At 42.3% G+C, this 20,759-nt stretch overlaps 2 protein-coding genes across 3 annotated transcripts in view; one reads left to right on the top strand and one right to left on the bottom strand.

Annotated features, from left to right (window-relative positions):
• Positions 1-795: 795 nt before the first annotated feature.
• On the bottom strand, positions 796-10,862 carry ASTE1 (asteroid structure-specific endonuclease 1). The gene is made up of 5 exons (XM_074988293.1): positions 8,605-10,862; positions 5,347-5,557; positions 3,686-3,878; positions 2,161-2,477; positions 796-887 (listed from the first exon to the last, which is right to left on the bottom strand). The coding sequence occupies exons 1-4, from the start codon at positions 9,916-9,918 to the stop codon at positions 2,177-2,179; spliced, it is 2,019 nt and encodes a 672-aa protein (XP_074844394.1). The 5' UTR covers positions 9,919-10,862; the 3' UTR covers positions 796-887; positions 2,161-2,176.
• A 170-nt stretch (positions 10,863-11,032) lies between these two features.
• NEK11 (NIMA related kinase 11) overlaps positions 11,033-20,759 on the top strand; it is a 186,205-nt gene continuing 176,478 nt past the window's right edge. The window contains exons 1-2 of one of the 2 annotated variants that reach the window (XM_074986116.1): positions 11,033-11,083; positions 20,150-20,416. In XM_074986116.1, coding sequence (XP_074842217.1) covers positions 20,232-20,416 — 185 coding nt within the window. In that variant the 5' untranslated portion in view covers positions 11,033-11,083; positions 20,150-20,231. Of the gene's footprint in view, positions 11,084-11,141; positions 11,220-20,149; positions 20,417-20,759 lie in introns of those variants that run through there. The other variant, XM_074986115.1, reaches the window with a different exon arrangement.

Raw genomic sequence — 20,759 nt, 5'->3', positions numbered from 1 at the left:
TTTCTGCTGCTGCCTGACTATATGTACTTCCAGTTCCAAGAGTACATCTAAACTACAAGGAGGATCAACTCTGCTGCAGTCATCTTCCAGAGTTCGATTTAGTGTGCCTAGTGGGGACCCGCTAAATCAAATTTACAGGGCACCCCTGTTTACTGGTGTACTTTTCCACCCCATTAGGAGTAAGGGAGGTTGATGGGAGTGCAGGCTTCCATCAACCTCCCTCAGTGGAGACCATACAGAAGCCTAAATTGAGGTACATTGACTCTAGCTATGTAATTCATGTAGCTGAAATTGCATACCTTAATTTGACCTTCCCCTTTAGCGTAGACCTGCCCCAAATGAGGTGGAGGTTGTAACTGAGATTCTACTGAAGGTCAGTGTGACTTGCATTTTAAAAACACAGGTATCAACTGTGCAGCAAATTTGAACAGTTGTGAATGACAAAATTAATGCCTTCTAGCCTTGTATATCTCTCAGCTCACAAATCAGTGGTTTGCAACCAGAGGGTCTGGGCCTGCAAATAGGTTTTGGGGCACAGGGTATCTTATCAAAATAAATTGGAGTGGGGCCCAGGGCAAAAAGCAAAATCATGAGGCCCCACTGCTAAGGACTGAAGTCCTAGCCCAAGCAGCATGGCTTGGTGTGGTCTCCTGTGGCCCTGGACAGTTACTCTGCTTGCTAACCTTTAATGCTGACCCTAGCTTTCAGTGTACTGAAACAGTTGTGGTGTTTGTGGGCTATGGAATTACTACAGCATGTTGAGTGGGCTTCAGAAAGAGCAAGGTGGAGAACCTCTGCTATAGATATTTTATTTAAATATTTTTATACTGATCTGCAGTTCCTTCTCTGCCACCTTCAGATTCTCTTCTGTTTTTTCTTCATGCTTTCTTAAAAAAAAACAAAAAAAAAAACTTTAGTTCACTTGCCAGTACCCCCTTGTGTCACTGGCCACCATGGTCCACTCTGTTCCTCTCAACTTCTGCAGAACGGAGATATGCCAAGCTCACCTGGATTTAAACACTACCTCTCCTGGTGGCTACCCAAACCAATTTCAGATGGACACAGCATCCTCTTTATACTTTTTATTATGCACCTATGCCTTCAGGCAGGCCTCCAGATCCAAGTTGACTAGCATGTACTACTTCCATCAATACTTACTTAGGAGTCTGATTACCCACCTCCTGAGCATGGGATACTTGTCACCAAGGATGGAACCTGTGTGGAAATCACTTGATAGAACTACTTAGCTTAAAGCACAAAGGTTCTTCACAATGTGTTGTCCATGCAGATTCCTCAACCTTCCCTCTGTCACTAATTTGAATCTATTTCCCAGTTCTTTTGCTAATGGCTTACGCTGTCCCCACCACATATGCCCTGGGCTACAAAGGTTGCCAGTATTCTTGGGGTGCAGGTGTAGCCCTAATGAGCACTGCTGTCTAGAAAAATTTCATCTGACTGATGTATGTGGTCTAAGAAGGTGATCAGTGGGGACAACACTCCTAAAAGACCTGGAGTTTCTCTAAGGTATGCAAATATCTCTCTGGTATGCAATGGACACAATTCTGACTAAAAATTGCAGTAGTAATTTCACAACTTTTTATAACCTTCAGAGAAAAACATAACATTCTTGAAGGGGAACAAAAGTAGTAAATACCTAGCTACTTTTATTGCTGAAGTAAATCAACATCTAATCATAGACTGACAAACCTACATGCATGTATTACCCTAGGTTTGTCTTATAAAATCAAAGCTGTTTCACCTTGTACCCTACCCTGAATTAAATGAACCTACACAGAATTTCATTATCCTCTATTTTTAAAACAATTAGCTGAAAAAACTGAAGGCTTTCAATGTTGAAAAGGATTTTTGGGGCATGTAGTTCTGATTTTTTTTTTTTTTTTTTTAAGTGGTGGGGAGAATTGCGTCGTCTTACTGCTTTACCTTAGAACTGCAAATCTGGTTTCTTTTTTGTCAGTTACATCTACCAAGTTTCTGAAAGTTCAGACACATTCTGATAATTTATTATAGAAAATCACTAGTGAGATTTGTTCTAAAAATTGATCCACGTGGACTGTTTTATGAAAGGATTAGTAGAATTCTAGTGTGGTTCACACACTCCATTGTAACTGATCAATTCCCAGGACAGAATTATTTGAATACCATGTATGTGCTGCTTTCAGTCTTCCACCATTAGTGATGCAAACCGATTGTCAACCTCACACCATGGCTGTGCTTCCAATGTAAAATGCTGTGTTGTAGTCTGTATCTGACCACTGAATTTCTTGCTCTTTTCCTTAGAGGACTGGGTCGTCTTGTTTGTCTCCTGGAAGAAGTCTGGTGGTACAGTTGACTTTACTGCCTGGAGCAGATCACAATAAAGTTGGCTCATCTTTGGAGATGAGATAAGCAGATTCTCTGCTGCAAGTGCTGATTTAAGTTCTTGGCATAGTCTGTGCACAAGGGACCCACAATAAAGCCTGCCCAAAGAAAGGAAAGAAAAAAATTTAGGAACATATCCAACTATAACTAGCAAAACTCCCCTATTTAGTGGGGGTGGGGGGGAGAAATAGAAACTACAGCCTTATTTGTGGTTTTATGCTACTGTTATACAGCTCTAATAAATAATTATTGAATGTGAACTTTTTAAAGCCTTTTAAAGAAATAGTCCCAAAGGACAAAGAAATTTCTGGTGTTAAGCCCAAATAAAAGTTTAAGTTAATCAGAACAAAAATTACATTATGCAAGTAAATAATAGTTGCTGGGAATTAGCTGACACACAACATGTATCTTCAAAATATGATCCCTCATGCTTGTTTACTTGAGCATTATTAAGGAGGCAAAGCAGCATTCAGTTATGGATGTAGACATAAATACAGTGGAAAGAATAGCTTTAGAATGCTATGATCTACCAACAAGTGCCGAACAACTTGTCCAAGAAACCACTTTTAAACAGCGCCCTGCCTATTTTTGAGAGCACTTAATTTGAATAAAATGGAATTTTAATTGTGTAAAGAGGACTTGCATCTGATAGATGTTTAAAATCGGATTTAGTATTTAAAATGTAAATCTTAGATCTAAGTATGGGAGCCTTCTGTAGTAGCAAATAAAGAATTCTGCTCAAGTGAAAAATACCTAGGATTGTTTTATAATGCCAGTGATTTCCAGACTTACATTGAAAATGAAGAATTTCAGAGTATTGTACCCTTTCCTTTTTTGATGCATGTCTCTGTTAGACAGTCTCCTAGATGTGCCTTAGGTAGTGATGTGTACATGTTTGCACACTTCAACTATGGGGGCAAAGTTTGACCTGCAGGAGTCATTTTATTTCAATGGCCCTAGGAAGAGTTCAAGATCAGCCCTGAACTTTACACTTCTAACACACTTACCAGAATTCAATCACAGGGTAATTAGTCACATTGAGGGTAATTTAATAATTTGGTTTGAAATACTTATATTGGAATTGTGTATATAATTGCCAAACACATGATTTTTTGTTGAAACGTTAGAAGCTGTTACAATTTGTGCCAGAATAATAGTGTTATAAAAAAAGACTATATGGATACTGTATATAAAAATTCCCTTACCCAAGGAGCTCTCAACAGGTATAATACAAACCAAAACACTATGAAGGTGCTTTGTAACTGGAGCACCTCATGAAGAAGGCAGGTCTCTTACTAGTTCTTACCGAGTTAGGTCTGGCACAGGGAGAGGGGTAGAAAGTAGCTGGTTTAGATATAATCCCATCTGGAGGCAGCACTGCCACTGGCAGAAAGTGTGCGCTGTGTCTAAATCCAGTAACTTCTGAGGAGTCTTTTCTTTCCATTTTAGAAACTGCTCATAAATCATTTTATCATCTTTGATGTGGAAAACTGCAGGATCTAGATTATGAACAGACAAGAAAAAAAATGGTATTTCTAGATTCCCATGTATTCCCCTACATAAAGAATGACTAGTATGTGCACTCAATGACACCTACGAACCTGTAAACACTAAGTATCAGGAAGTATCTGAAGTAATCTTTCACGTGTCTTAAAATGTTACTGTTCAAATGCCATGGGTTTGAATTCTTCTGTTTCAATCTATTTGGCTCAGTTGTGTGTGCACATCCAGCTAACACATTTACATATGTTGTGAGCAAACTGGAAAATAACCTGGCACAAAGTGGGAGCTTTTAACGAGAGCATTTGAGAATTCCCTGTGCAACTTCTGTATCCATATACCTACCTCTCTTCCTTCCATATGATCACTGATGCTGCCTACAGTTGGAATCTTGTTACCTAAAAACTTCTCCCCACAACCTTGAAGTGCACACTGAACACTTAAATCTTGTTACCTTTTTTTTTTTTTGGGGGGGGGGGGGGAGAATCTCTACCTTAAACAGGATTTAATTCTGAAGTACCACTCACTAACTTCATACAAATCCTATGTTAAAGTAACATTTGTAGTAGGATGAATTGTAAACAAGGAAACAAAAAACACGTTAGGCTCCATGTGTGTAAAGATATAGCCAATCGTGCATAATACCTGTGATGAAATACCCAGGCAGAACAGGCCAAATTAATTAATTATAGCTTTAACATTAATCCTGGATGTTCTGGTTTGTTGTTAGAATGTAATAAAAGGCTCTGACTTTTAAAAAATGACTCAGTAGTATGCAGAGTCCCTAGTTAGAAATTAGGGCCTCATTGTGTACCTAGACTGTCCCTGCTCTAGAGTTTTTGATCTGAAGTAGAACCTCAATGCCTGCTGCCAGTACTGAGTTTACTTAGTCTCTTGGACTTACCCATTTAGATAACCGAGTACAGGACTTCATGTATTCTTACAGATACTAACAGATTCTTTGGCCAAATTTCTGTTAGTACTTTCCCTTCCTGAAAGTTAAGTTCTAGCAGAAAAACAGAGGTAATTAGCTTTACTTTCCAACATTCCCAGTTGACCCCACTTTGAATTAGAATGCATTGTTTAACTCACCTGTAAGTATAAAATTAGGCTAATAAAAGACTTTTACTGAGTAAAAGCTCCTATCAACATTTGATACATACCCATGCTAAGTTTGAAAAAAAAATTTGCACTTATAATAGTACTGAAACACAATTACAAATGCCATCCGTGGACAACCTCCATATGGATTTTACTCACTTGGAGATGAGAAACTGAGGCTCAGACTAGTCAGACTGCCTCTGACCTTTGCCAGTGTACAAACTGAGTGCTGAGAGCCATGTCAATCACCGTTAATTCCTACAGAAGTGAAGCGTTCTTATAAAAAGACTGGGAAACTGTGGCTAGTATGTAGATTTGCACATAAATATGAAACATGTCTAAGTTTTTAGTTCATTGGAGACCTACCTGAATTACTTAGTGTCCTGTGGAACTCCCCAAATACCATTCCTAGGAGTAATGCCTGCAAATGATGCAATTTCACTTTGGGTTCTGCATATTGTGTCCAGTAGCAGGTTACAGCAACAGGGAGCCATAAGGGTCTGGGGAAGGGTTGTAGGATGCTGGCTTTCACTCCTAGTGTCTCCAACAGAAGTTTTAGACGATTTGATACAGGCACCTACCAAAAAATAATTTTGGATAGACTGAGAAAAGGTCTGGCTTTATTTTGCTGTAAAAGTCCATCTGTGCTTATTAGCCATCTTCACTTGATGATGATGCCAAGCTATCCCATACCTTTTTCAAAAAAATCAAACAATCAATCAAAGTGGACATTTCAAAGTCATTTATTTTGAAGAATAAATATTCAAACATACTGTCCATTTATTAAAGATGGAATTTTGATTTCCTACATTATATATTCAGAAATCAGGATCTTGAAAGTGTTAGTTGCTTAAATAGAGTTGTGAGCTGGGGGACTGAAAGGTACCACTTCTGGGTATCATTTGGCTTGAGACTTCCATAGGTGCAAGTCCCTGAAAGTTAATTTTAATTAAATACTAGAACAGTACACACACAGGGAGACAAAGCTGCATGCAAATGTCTTATATTGTGCTTGACTTGAGACTCTGCAAACTTCATCTTTTAAAGTTATTTTGTATGCAGTTTCCTTAATTTAAAAAAAAAAATGAAAACAAGTGTACATAGATGAGCATCTAGGGAAGTAAAATCCCATTTAATTAACCAGTTAATGTTTAACTTAACTGATTAAGGTGCTTAAGGGTTACTTACACATTTAAAGACTAGAACATTTTATAGTGCTACAGGACTGCTTGCTTTATTTTGTGAAGATAGATTAATACAGCTACCCCTCCATGATTAAATTGGGTTGTGTGTGTTTTGCAGCTGGGAGGGTGGGGGTCAGCTCCAGCCCCACTGATTAAATGCAACTGGCAAGCCTCATCTGTTCAGGATGAGGCTTTCCACTTCACTGTTAACATTTGTATCAGCCGCAAGGCTTGAATGCAGGTCTTTGTGATCACTTGCACTACTGCCAAAGGAGTCTATGGCAGCAATCATAGCTTAGTATTCATGGCGTCTCCCCTTCAACACAGGGCATACACACTTTGCCAATGCAGTTTAATGGTTACACAGCATGGCCAAACACAGATCTGGCACATTCATTCTGAAAGTCAGGGCTAAGTGGATGAGACTTGGGTCTTCTATATTGGAACCTGGTTCTAGTCCCAGACCTTCTCAAAGCAATCTTCTGTGACCTCACAAGTATGTACCCTTTAAAAAGATGCATGGATGACTTCCTTCCCTTGAAGATAGCTATTATGAGGTGTTGATCAGCCAGGACTGAAGCACACAGGCCTAGCAGTCTGAGGACTCATCTACACTAGCCCCCTCTTTCAAAAGGGTCATGTAAATGAGCCCCATCAGTGAATAGAAAGGAGATGCTACATTGCATATGCAGAACATCATTAGCATAATTCTTGCCACACAAACTTTGAAGCTCTCATAAGTAGTCTAGCTGAGAGCACTTCAAAGTACCCTTACTCCCAAAATGTAAGGGTCCTTCAAAGCACCCACAGCTATGCTGCTTGCATGCGCTTCAAAGTTAGCAACTTCAAAGTTTGCACAACAATTATGCTAATGAGGTGCTGCATACACAGCACAGCACCTCACAGCTATTCACCAATTTGGCTCATTTACATTCTTCCTTCAAAAGAGGGGGCTAGTGTATATAAGCCTTGAGTGAATAGCAGATCCAAGGCTAGAACCGTTTCCTTCTAGTTCCCAGGCCAGCACATGCTCTCTAACCCAAAGGGTGTGTCTACACAGGCACAAATCTTCAGAATAGCCATGCTAATGGCCATTTTGAAGATTACTAAGGAGGCACTGACTTGAATATTCAGTGCCTCATTAGCATTAGGACACTTCCAGCCACAGCACTTCAAAAGCACTGCTTTTGAAAGCGTGTGGCTTGGTGCAGCTACATGGGGGTCCTTTTCGAAAGGACTCTGCACCTTTTGAAATCCTCTTACCCTGCTCATTAGTAATCTTCAAAATATGGCTGTTTTGAAAATCTGTGCCCCTGTAGACATAGCCAAAATGTTTTCTTCAGCTACTTTCTCCATTTACCGTCTGGAGCAATATAAGGACCTTTACAGAACTCCAAGTATACTCATTCACACAACACTCATCACCCTGTAGAACTCCCCACCAGATGTTCTGAAGGCCAGAACTTTAACAGGATTCAAAAAAGAATGAGAAATTCATAGAGGATACATCCATCAATGGCTATTAGCTATGTTGGGAATGGACAACAGCTGCTGGATCACTGGATGATTACTTGTTCATTCCCTCTCGGGCACTTGGCCTTTGCAACTGTCAGAATAATATGCTAGATGGATATATGGTCTACCCCAGTATGGCTGTTTTTACGTTCACTGCAGCTGGCACACAGAGCTGAGGGAAAAGGGGCAGAGTTTGGACAGTGCAGATGAATTAGAGATTTTAGCAGAAAGCCTCCACCCTGTACTCAGTATAGCTTCTGACACTTTTTTCTACAGTGTATAACTTGACCAAACCTGCATTATTTTTTCATGACAAAAAAGCATCTCTAAATCCAAGTTTACATCTTATGCAAAAGTGTTTCTGCTCTGAAAGCTTTAGCCTAAATGGTTGCCTTGGCAAAATCATATAAAACAAAAACCAGGTTATAATGTAAAATACTAAGCAAAATTAAAGCCCTTTACCAGCTCTGCCTAAATGTTTTTTAAAAACGTAAAAAACATCAATGATGCAAACCAAAGGCTGTGATCCTACTCTTATTACAAGGGACTTCCCTAAGACTGCAGATGGTAGGTAACAGCATTTCCTGTATGCTGAGCAGTCTAACCAGGGGCACTTAGAAGTGCCCTTCCTCCCAAAACATTTTGGGAGGAAGGGAACTTCAAAGTGCCCCCAGCTAGACTGCTTGTGGATGCTTCAAAGTTAGCAACATCAACGTTTGCACAGCGAGAATTCCTTGTAAGCATATGCTTCTATTTGGTGGCACACATCCTCATGTGGCTTGGTACACAAAATTTACTCCATCCCTGGATGGCGAAAAAATAGAGGGAACACTGGTAAATGATATCTGGTAGTAAACTGATGATTAACACAAGGTTCTTCTTCCTTACCAAACCGCTTATTCATAATCTATTCTGACAACCATACCTCAGTTAATGTGGCTAAAGAGTGATGGTCTCCACAAAAATCCAGAGGCAGCATTGTTGTTGGAACAAAAGATTTTTTAAGTGTCTTTTGGATTCTGTCAAATTCATGGACAATCGGCATCTTGCTGGACTGCTTACTTAAGGAAGTAACTTCGTAATTTTGAGAGGCATTCAGAAGTAACCCATAAATGACCTGACGCAGGGGTAGGGCAACTCTGTGAGGGCTAGGTCTCTGCATGTTCTCCACCTGGACATGAAGGATTGTTCTTCTTAATATAAGAGCATCACTAATGAATGGAGACAAATTACCTTTTGCAAAAGCCTCAAGCATCCATTGTGGTAACTCTAATTTCCTGGCCACCTGAGATTCATAGTTTCCATTCTGAAAAAAATCCTGAAGATTCACATCAGACTGTCCATATTCCTCCAAGGAAGAGCACAGAAGCTCTCTTATTTCTTCTCTCTCCTGCTTTTTAATATATTTGAGTACATTGTCTATAGCCTCTGCAGGGTCAGCAAAACGGGACAACCAGTTTAGAAGTCCTTGAATGCGGACATGTTTCCTCCCCTTCCAGCCAGAACCTCCCACGGGCAAGCGCACCTTGCTGAAGAATGTCTCCAGAGCTGGCAGATTAATATAATCATTACCATTCATCACAGCAAACAGAGGAAGAAGGGCTTTGTTCATATGACTGAAGTGGCTGCAAAGTCGCTCTAACAAGAAACAGCGAGCTGGAATGTAGCAGTCTAGTGTGCTTTCACAAGTACAAATGTTTCGCCACTGAAAGTAATTCAGAGGGCAATAGCCAGCTTTCAGATCAAAAATGCAGAAGTCACTGTCTAAAGTTAAAACAGGACAATTCCAGTGATTAGCCAGTGCTGTAATATCCTTATCTGCTTCTGAGACACACTGGACAAAAGGGACTTCTAATCTGGTCAAGATTTGCTTGAACACTTCTGGGATGAGCAGGGGTAGCACACTTCCACCACCTCCTCTAGAGATGGAATATGCCACTTGGATTTTATCCCTGGCTCTTTCCTTTAATGTTGCAAACTTCTTATCAGCCAAATCACACCCTCCATCTAACAAAACATATGGGTATATTTTGCAAACAGACAAAGTTTCAAAAAACTTGCATACAATATCTGTAAAAGAATCATAATCCCCTCCATGCTGGAGGTCTAGATTTGATTCAAAATAAAGCCGATGAAACAAGTTATTTCCATCAATGATTATTTTTGTATTCCTTAATTGTAGGTCTGTGAAGAACTGGTTATGCTCTCCCACATAGCTCATTAATCCATGGATGCCCATTACTGGTAAAAACTGCAGGAAAACACATGAATATTTTTAAGCAGGGCACAAAACCCTCACTGTTGATTGACAAACTACAGCTGCCACATCACACCAGTTGATGCAGAGTCCAGAAGTGGCCGTTAACTTTTCTCCAGTGCCAAAGGAGCTGAACTGTTTACATAGGGCTTTTCCTCTGACAGGCCAGGGTGTTTTAAACGACAGCTGCTCGAATGAAAGGAGCCCAGCGCCATGGGATACAAAGCCAGCTTTGTGAGACGCCTTTTCGAGCGCTCTCCAGAATCACGGACAGTCACACCACTGCGAAGGGAACTGCTACCCCTCGTGCCCTTCAGACTCTGCACGCAGCCGTACCCAAGCACCCGTTCTGTGCCAATGGCCGAGTTGCCCCATAAGGCACGTAACAGTTTTGGTGATTTGTCGTGCCCCGCTCAGCCGCTGCTGCAGAGACAGAGCCACACGGCAGGAAGAACCGTCTGCTCCCACCCCGGTTTACACCGTACGGGGGGAGACAAGCCCGGCTTGAAAGTTTTACCAGAAGCTTAGGCCGGTGGACGCTTCACCCAGCCGGGGCCTTTCACCGCTCAGGGGCCGCGCTCGCAGGCTCCAGGCGGCACTAGAGGCGGCCCCAGCTCGACTGTGCAGCGGGCATAAGGGTCGCTGAACGGCCAGACAGGAGCGCGGCTGCCGCGTTCTGCAGCTGCTGGGCCGAGAAACCCGGCCGGCCCGATCCGCCCCGCGGGACTGGAGCCCCGAAGGTGCCGTGGGTGGGGGGGGGGGAGCAGCAGCAGCTATCCCCGGCCTGCCCGCCTCCATTCGCCCCCGGGGGACGGCAGCGGCTACCAAGAGGCCTCAGTTCCTCTGTGCACTCCGCATAAAGGGCCCCTCGCTACCGCAGCGTGGGCCACTCAGTCCCGCTCTTCCCATCCCGCGCCACGGCAAGCAGCTTCCGCCTCCGGTGGGCGCCTTAAACCGCGGGACACTCGGAAATTACGTCAGGCGAAGCCTCCCCTACCGTAACGCGTCACTGTTGAGTTACTCGGTGGCGGGGCGGAACAACCCAAGCGGACCACGTGACTGGCTAGCTCGGGTAGTGTGCGCGAGCGGGTTGGCCGTATCCCGTCGGGCAGCGCGGCGTCTCCAGGAGACAGTCCCAAACAAATAGGTTAGGTTGGGTTGGGGAGGGGAGCCGAGCCAGCGGCCCGAGAGGAGCCAGCGGGAGGGTGGAGCGGAGCCGTGCAGGGAGAGTCCGCTTGCGGGGGACCCCCGCCGTCTCCTCTCCTGGGCCGGGGGTGGAGAAGGTAAACGGCCGTGACGCCCTTGTGCACAGCATAGGTCTGGTCCCCCCCGCCCACGCTCGCACGCCAGAGCCACGGAAGTGGGGTGGGGGGGGGGGGGCACCCAGCAATGCCTTGTCCCATCCCATCAGGGAGCACCAGGCTGGCGTTGAGACAACGGGTGAAAACATAGCGCTGGCCACAGTAGCTCACACCACTGGTCGGTCTAGTCCAGTGTCTTGTCCTTTGACAGTGGCCGGCGCTAGGTGCTGCTGCGGGAATGCGCTGAGCACGTAATGTGATCAGTGAGCGAGCCACGCTGTTGTACATTTCCAGCAGTTAAAGGCTCAGGGGTGCTCAGAGCGTGGGGGCGTGTCCCTGATTGTCTTGGGTAACAGACAGCGATGGAGCTGTTGTCTACGCATTGATTTAATTACTTTTTGAACCCAATTTCCAGCAACATCCGCTGCCGAAGTTCCGCAGTTTGACTGCACTGTGTGAAGTAAATACTACCATTTGTTTAAAAAGCTTAACTGGCTGCTTATCAATTGTATTGGGTGTTCCTCCTTCTTTTGTTATGCGAATAACAGTTTCCCATTCAGTTCCTTGGACATCATGATGTTATGGAGTTTCACCCAGCCCCTCCAGTCATCTTTTTCCGGAGCTGAACAAACCCAGTCTTTTTAATCTCTTCCCCTAAGAGTGTGGAACATTTTCCATATTCATTAAAAAGATTCTGTTCTAAGTAGGCTTGAAATGATTAGATTTTTGTTGGTGAATATAGATAAATGTCAGGTCACACAACTCTATGAAAAAATAGTTAATAATAATAGAAATGTACAGATAGGCAAAGTGAGGAAAAATGCTGCTTGATTTTTTTAAATCAGTTTACATTGTACATTTTGACATGCGATGTTGAGAATTTGTGTTTTAATTGGTTTCTGTTTTAAGTGTTAATATTTGAATCGCAATGTCTACAGTCCTTAAATAATTATTCACTGACCAGTCCATAATTTCCCACAATTGTAAACATTTAAATAGATAAAACACCATCAGTTGCTTAAATACTGTAATTTTGCACAACTGAAAACGTATAAATTAGGCATTGAATTCCACTGAGCCTAGTTATAAGGAAATGAAATCCTGTAACTGGGCAATGCAAACATCCACACTGTGGTGGGACCCCTGGCCATGCAAAATAGTCACAAAAACATGGCCTAGCCACCAAATCTAGTTGGCTTGGTTATATAAACAGGAAGTGCAGTCAAATTTGCCCTAAAGGATGGCTACAGTAAGGACTACAGTGGCACAGCTGTACTGATGCAGCTGCTGTTCTGTAAGCTGCCCTGTTGACTTATTTACTTCAGTCCTCAAGAGTGAACACTGTGATGTCTGCACCTTTGCTTATGTTGGTGTAATTTATGTTTGTTGGAGACTGTGTGTGTAAGTGATGTATTTATCCCCTTGATCAACATAAATTATGTCAATATAACCTCTACAGTAGAAATAGCCGGAGAGACCACCTGTCACAAGGCACTACTTGCAGAGGCCATAGAACACTATGGCTCTGCTGTGCAAACCTTTGAAGAGAGACTATTTCTTATGAGAGACCACTTTTGCTAACTCCCATGCTCTTGGTAGGTTCTATTGTACTCAAAGTCCGGGGACACTGTAAGGAAGGGCTCTCTAGAAACATATACTCAAATCCTGTCAGCCTCATTTTGCTGTTTTTGGAGTAGATTGTCATGAGGATGCACCACCATGCTTTAGGAAAATGGACTTGTGAATAGGAATATGCATAACTCAAAGATCTTTACGCAAAAAGGGTGATGTAACATGTCATTTTAAAAGTTATAATCCACTGAATCTGTGTATCCGATATATGTGCAGGTACTTTTCTTGTTATCGAGTGACTGCCAAGAGGAGTAGGATGTCTTCATGTTACCCTCCTATTTGTGAGTCTGTTGATGGCTGATCAGCCCAATTCTGGAGCCGCAGATTTATCACAGAAGGGACAGATGCTGGAAGCTGTTGGAGGGGTGCGGGGCAGTTTTTGACTCTTTTCTTCTTCTCCACTTCTCTGTATCTACACTGTGATGGGACTTCTCAAACTGTGCCAATCTCTCACGGATTGCTGTTCTCCACTGGGAGGGGTCTTGGGCAAGGTTCTCCCAGGTGTTGACACTGATGCTGCACTTTTTCATGTGTGTCTTCCGGCCCCCAACACTCCTCCATCCTTCCTCCAACTCGGAAAACAGAATCTGTTTGGGGAGGTGCTGATCAGACAGCCGAACCACGTGACCAGTCCAACAAAGTTGTTGATGAATGATAATGCTTCAATGCTGATCATGTTCGACTCTTCTAGGATGCTAGTGTTTGTGCACCTATCATCCCAAGAAATATTTAGGATTCTCTTGAGGCAGCATTGATGATATTGTTCAGGTGCCTTCAAATTACACTTGTATGTTGTCCAGGTTTCACATGCATACAGTAGCATTGGAACAACCACTGCACAGTGTGCAAGGACCTTTCCTTGGGATCGATGTCCCAGGTCTTGAAGACCCTTTTTCTTAGGTGTGTGAAAGCAGGGCTTGCAAGGCTCATATTAAGCTGGGTTTCTGCATCTATGTCAATTTTAGTGGAAATATGACTTCCAAAGTATGGGAAGTTGTCCACTTTTTCCAGAAGTACCCTTATCTACTTCAATAGAAGGTACATGAGGTTGTCCCATTGGCAAGGATGGTTGGAGCACCTTGGTATTTTTGATGTTCAGTGTGAAGTCAAGAGTCTTGTATGCTTCAGCAAAGGCACTTATGATGGTCTGAAGGGCTGTGGGAGAAAGAGTAACAGCTATGTTATCATCTGCATACAGGAGCTCCATGCAAACCGTGGAGGTCTTGCTTTAGCCTTCAGTCTCCTGAGATTGAAAAGCTTCATGTTTGTTCTGTAGACAGTCTTCATACCACCTGGAAGCTTGACATCAATGACGTGAAGAGTCATGATGATGAAGCTGCAGAACAGTGATGGTGCAATGATACAGCCTTGTTTGACTCCTGTTTTGACTTCAAAAAGGGCTTGCTTTGGGATCCATTGTTGCTTAATACTGTGGCAGTCATGTTGTCATGCAGTAGACTCAAGAAGCTAATGAATTTTTTGGGGCAGTGAATCTTTGAGATGGTCCACAGGGCACTAAGATTGATTGAGTCAAATGCTTTGGTCAGGTCGATGAAACTCTTATATGAAGTTTTGTTCACGGCATTTTTCTTGAAGTTGCCAGGCAGTGAAGATCGTGTCTGCTGTTCTTCAGAATCGTCTGAAGACACACTGGGATTCTGGGAGAATTTCCTCTGAGAGTGGCAGGAGTCGGTTTGTGAGGATCTGAACTAAGATTGTTCCTGCTGTTGCCAGAAGGGAGATGACATGAAGTTTCCACAGTCCGACTTAGTGCCATTCTTGAAGAGAATGACAATCAGTGTGTGTCTGAATTCTTGTGGCATCTGCTTCCCATCCTAGGTGTTGAGAATCAGGAGGTGGAGTTGTTTGTGAAGTTCTGGCCTGCCTTCTTAGAAGACTTCAGCAGGGATTCGATTTAATCCGGTTGCCTTGTTGCACTTCATCACTTTGATGCAGCTTGGACCTCATTCAGGGTAGGAAGTGTTGTAAAGTCATTCCGAGGTGGTTGCTGAAGGATTTGGTGAAGGGATTCTGGGGCTATGGTGGAGGTGTGGTTCAAGATCTCACTATAATGCTCCCTCAAGCAAGAAGCAATGGCTTCACTTGTCTTTCAAGAGTTGGGTACCATCCTTTGATCTCAGGGGATTGATTCCAAGGTTTCTCAGTTCATAAACAGCTTTGGTAGCATTGAAGAAACCTCTTGTATTGTTGATATTGTGAGATGCTGGAGTTGTTGCACCTTCTTAGTGCACCACTGGTTGTTCAGAGTCCTTGTTTTGTGTTGGACTTCTGCCTTGGTCTTGGCATGCACTTCTCTCTTTGTTGTGCAGTTGATGTCCTTTGCCAGGTCCTCAAGACTTTTTCCTTTTGCCTCAATCAGGCATTCAATTTCCACATTGTTCTCATGAAACCAGTCTTGATGCTTCCTGGACTAGTAGCCAATGGTTTCTCCACAAGCTGCGGTGATGGCATTTTTCAGTTGATACCAGTGTTCGTCCACATCTTCAGGGTACGCTGTTGGCAGCTTCCTTTGGAGTGCTATCTGGAAGTCACTTCATCTGATGGGGTCCTTCAAGCCTTGTACATTGATCTTTCATCCGATCTGTTTCCTCTGACTTCTCTGGTCACAATCCTAATCACCATTGTAGATTGAATAATGTGGTGCTACGTCCAGCAGTCATCAGCGCTCATCTTTGGACATGTGAGAAGGACATCACACTGTTTCTGAGCGTGGGTGATGACATAGGCTGTATCTATACTAACTCTGGAAGATCAACTGCTTAGGTTTGATCTTCTGGGATGCTGTTTCGTGTATGCGTGAAATGGCACATTCCAGGGTCAATGTCAACCCTGGAGCTCTTTGCGAGCCATAAGGATTAAGACAGAGCAACAAGAGCAACAATCCCATCGACCTTTTTGCTATAAGAACAGAGATGAAAGTGGAGGATTGAAAAGTTGATTTTAGGTATGCAACTGGCATACCTAAAATTGCCTATCAGCCATCGGCTTTCTGGGTAAGTGTAGACCTAGCCGTAGTCTATGAGGTGCTAGTGCCTCATTTGAGGAAATTGCCATGAGGTCTTAAATTTGTTTTTTCTGGTGAAAGAGGGTGTTCTTGATGACGAGCTTGTGTTCTGAACATTTTGTAAGGACCAGCACTCCATTGGAGTTTCTGTTACCAACTCCTTCTTTCCCAATGGTAATCTGCCAAAGGTCTGGGTCTCTTCTGACCCTGGCATTGAAATCCCCCAAGAGAATAAGCTTGTCTTTGGGGATGTCTTTCAGGACTGTGTCCAATTAGCTGTAGATCTTCTCACATCATCTTTAGCATCTAGAACTGGTGAATAAGCACTGATGACAATTGCTTGTTGGTTTTTGGCAAGCTTCAAGTGGAGAGTCACGAGATGCTCATTGATGTTGACAAGAACTTCAGATAGGATCTTTGTCCACTTGTTTTTGATGGCAAATTGTAATCCATGAATTTGTTTTTCTTTGAGGTTCCTTTCCAGAAAAATGTGTATCCCTTGTCTTCTCTTAGCTTTCCTTCTTCTGGTCTATGCATTTCTGCCAGGGCAGCTATCCTGATGTTGAATCGTCACACTCACATGCGATAATTGCCGTGTGTCTTTTTTGTTGTTCACTGTCTAGGTTGTTTCCTGTTCCATTTCGACTGCGTAGAAGTGAACCCACTGAATGCAGTTATCCAGTCAAATGGATTGAAGTGGACTATGTGTAGGGAACATTTTCTATCCCTTTCCCCATGTGGGGTGAGCAGAGCGGATCCTGAATAGGTCTGCTCAGTTGTGGATGCAGCAGCCAGATCATTGTGCCACCTCAGTCCTTGAAACGGATTGAGTGATACATACATCCACCACATATGTGCTGGTCCTTGACTGAAAGCTTCCAGGTTTCACAGTCTTGCTCTCATTAACATTTGCTAGTCACTGTAGGGCTTAAGTTTAGGAGAGTAGCATACAGAGGAAAATGCCTGCGCGTGACTTCTTTTAATGTGGGAGGGACTGTTGCACTGCAGCCACCATACAGTTCTTCATGGACAGAAGGCTCATGTCAATGGCATGGGATCCACGATGACTGGGAGTCTCCTGTCTGCTGTAGCCTTTATCCGTCTTCACAACTGTTGTAGCATTACCCTTGCTATCCTCCACCTCTTCTGCCATTGAAGACTTTTAGGATCGTTTTTCATCTGGTCCCTCCTCCTTGACTTTGCCACCATGGGTTACCCCACTGTGAGTATGAGACTCCTTCCCTATGACATTGGTAAGCTCACTCACCATGACAAGGTGATGATTCAAAGGCAGTGAGACCGTTCTTATAGGTGAAGTTACAAATATTAAGTGGAAACCTGTTTTATTAGTCCATGTATTCTAGTGAAAGCTGTTATTAATACTTTAGGAACTTGAAGGCTCAGCGATTAAGTCAGTGACCTGTGAATGATTTATTTTTCCTCTAAACCTAAACTGTAGTTGGTTCTACAAAACATGTTGCCAGGTGACCTGATAAATCCATTTTGGATCTGGTACTTTTCTGTTTAAGGTGAAAAAGTTTGAAGTGAATACAAGGAATTTCCACTTTGGGCAAAAGGGATTTAAAGAGGGGGAACCAAACAATAGGGGGAGTCACCAGATACCAGGAGACCACTCCATCTGCCATCTAAGACGCCTGCTGGAAATAGCTAAGACTGAATAGGTAGACGGATGGGGCCTAATCTAGGAGGTTGCCTAACTTGTGAAAGAGATGATTAAAACAACTTTTAGGGTAAGAATGTACATGTTACAAGTTTCTTAGTGTATTAGACTTAGCCAGCGCATTTTCTTTATTTTGGCACAGTAATTTGCTTTGAGCTGTTTGTTTTCTTACTTAATAAAAACACTTTTGTTTATTTTGAAACCCAGAGTAAATAATTGTTACTGGGGAGAAGAGTATTCAGGGGAAGAAACCACTGAATGTATGTCTCTTTCATAGATAAAAAGGGAAAACTTACATGTGTTCTCTACGTAAAACTTCTATGCACAGTAAAGTGGATTTATTTGGGGATTTGGTTCTCCTTTGGTGCAGGTGTGTTCCTGGTTGCTGTCAGTGGCCTGTAGCTGAGCCCTTCCAGAGTTGAGCTGGTTCAGTGTCTGTCTTGCTTTGAAGATGGGGAGAACCCCCAACTCTGTGTCTTGGCTGGGGGAGGCCAGAAGTTGTGGCTCAGTAGGGCAGGAAGAAGGCATCAGTGGCTTGATCTGTGCACCAGGTAGCAATCCCAATGGGATCTCCGTTATCCAATCCATCACATAGCTGAACTGAGTTCTAGGAAACTTAACTGTAGGCGAGTCTTTGGGAACATACCTTAATAGTCCACTTTACTTGGTGAGCTATTCAAGATCCTATGGTACTTTTCTAGAGAGTAGGGTTATTTCAGTGCATTGGCTAGTTTGTTGTGTGCCATTGCCTTTTCACTCCCTCACGGTGGCAGAGATTTGGTAACAGGAAATGAGAGAGTAGTGTGCATATGGATAATCCTTGTTATCTACGTGCATGCACGTCATGCACTGGGATTCTTTTACCGTCTGCTTAGATTTTGTTGAAAGAAAACATTAAATGAACAAAGCTCAGAAATAGCCTGAGTGAATAGTATTAGCAACTGAATGGAGAGCCACGCCACTCAAACCTTAGGTTGAAAGTCTGGTCTAGAGCCATAGATTCATCGTCAGAGGTGCAATGCATAGAGGGCACCCTGTTGGATTCACGCATGTGTAGGGAATAGACTGTGGTTTTAAGCAATTTCCTGATCTGATACTGATGTGGTTTCTGGTATAAATAAGCGCAGTCTCGGGGCTGGCTGTGTGCTGCTTTGCAGAGAATTCTGGATATTCCCCTTTCTAATCCCAGTATCACTGCCTCTGATTCCTGCATATGTTACTAACTTTTGAAATTAATTTATGTTAAAAAATAGTCTACAAGATTGTTATAAAAAAGTAGCATACAAACATTGACTTTGTGGGGGAAATACGCATTAAAATCTGTACACTTTCTAAAGACAGAGTCTTAGCATTTTATTTGATTAGTTTTTATACATCAATCTCTCCAGTTTCCTTTCATACTTTGTAAAACAAATTGGGAGTTATGGAAGCAGTAGAATTTCCTGCTGTCACTCGTCACTTACCATGTGCATTTCAAAATTAATTTTTGTCATCATTCTTACTTGAAGGCAAATACAGAATCAGAAACTGGTTTCCATAAGCTCATTTTAATGTTTTTATTTTAAAATATGTGTAATTTGTATTTTTGTGAAATGACTTACGGTAATTAGAAATAGGCTGTGCTTTACAATGAAATGACACTGCCAAGTCAAACCCATTGGCACAATATGAATGAACATCTCAGCAGATGGGTTTTGAATAATTTCAGGTATACATTGTGTTGTTGTAGAATAACCATAATTCTCATGATAGCTCTGGAAAGGTTAGAGATGGAAAAATTCCTTTTTCCAGCCAGGCATTCTGCATCTTTTACAATAATATTTCTTGAGTCTCTTTTACAAAATATAATTTCATTTTCATCCATTTGACAAAGCATTTTGACACAGTTCTAATAAAGTAGAAAGGTGGTGGTGCCCCTCTAATACAGTAGAAGATACAGATATCCTTAGTGGTAGATGCAATGACTGTGAGCTCAGATTATTATGCACGTTTAATTTCTGCATGTGCAAACTTTCTGTTTCACGACCTCCCACTTATTATTCTCAGGTGATTATTTACTACAGATTGAACTTTTCTTTTCCAGCACTCTCAGGACCTGACTGGTACCAAATGAGAGAATTTGCCAGATCATGGGAGGTCAATATTATCTAGCAGCATTACCAACACTTGCGCTGCTTACTGGGCTCTTAGAAGATATTTAGGGATAAATTATAGATAAATAACAGCACGCAACACTGAAAGCCAGCACTGGTTGTTGTAAAGGAACTTTATGGGACAGGGAAAACTTGGCCGCACCTATGATAAGCGGTTGTCCAGCTATCTAAAACCATGCCAGATTATGGATGTTGCCAGATAAGAAAGTGTCAGACTAGGGAGGTTCAGCCTGTGTTAACTCAGCGGGCAGACTGCCATGTGTGAAACTGACAATATCACCTACCCAGTCATTAACCATTCATCATTCTGTTTAGCTTGTATGTGATGTGATAGCTAAGGTGTGATCTCATCATTACTAGCTTAAACATTTTGATAATATTTTAAAGTGTTACATAAAATCTAATCTATTTTCTGGCTTAGGTGTTGTCCTGTGAACATCATTAGAAGAACAGGTGAATTCCTAAGGAGACTTGAATTTGAAAGATATGTTATAGATAAATAAATGTTACATGGAGCAATGCTGAAATTTCAAGAGGCTGTTAAGCCTCCTAGTGGTTCCACGCCTATGTCCACTTGCGCTGAAATCTTGATTGCAAGAAGGTATGTTCTTCAGCAGAAACTTGGCAGAGGAAGCTTTGGAACAGTCTATCTGGTTTCAGACAAGAAGGCAAAACAAGGTGAAGAACTGTAAGTAAGCATCATGTATAATAGTTGACTCTTTTTGTATTTTAAAATGAAATTTTGGCTCATATTTCTAATTTTTGTTCATTTGTTTCTTTTTTTTTCTTTTCCTGGTGCCCCATTACCTCTCAATTTACTGAAGAACAATTGTAAAAACTAATCTGAGAATTCTAAACAATGTTGAAATGCCTGATTTCATTTGAGAGACAAACTCAGACAGGCTTCTGTTTCAGACTTATCCAAAATATACACACTAAATTGGACCAATTCTTATGAATTCATATCTGAAGCAGCCTGCTCATAGGAGCTCATGGGAATAAGGGGACTTTGAAGTAGGCGGGGTCCTTTC

This window comes from Carettochelys insculpta, chromosome 2 (genome assembly GCF_033958435.1).
Source record: "Carettochelys insculpta isolate YL-2023 chromosome 2, ASM3395843v1, whole genome shotgun sequence".
NCBI lineage: Eukaryota > Metazoa > Chordata > Testudines > Carettochelyidae > Carettochelys > Carettochelys insculpta.
This window is presented reverse-complemented; position numbering and strand designations above follow the sequence as displayed.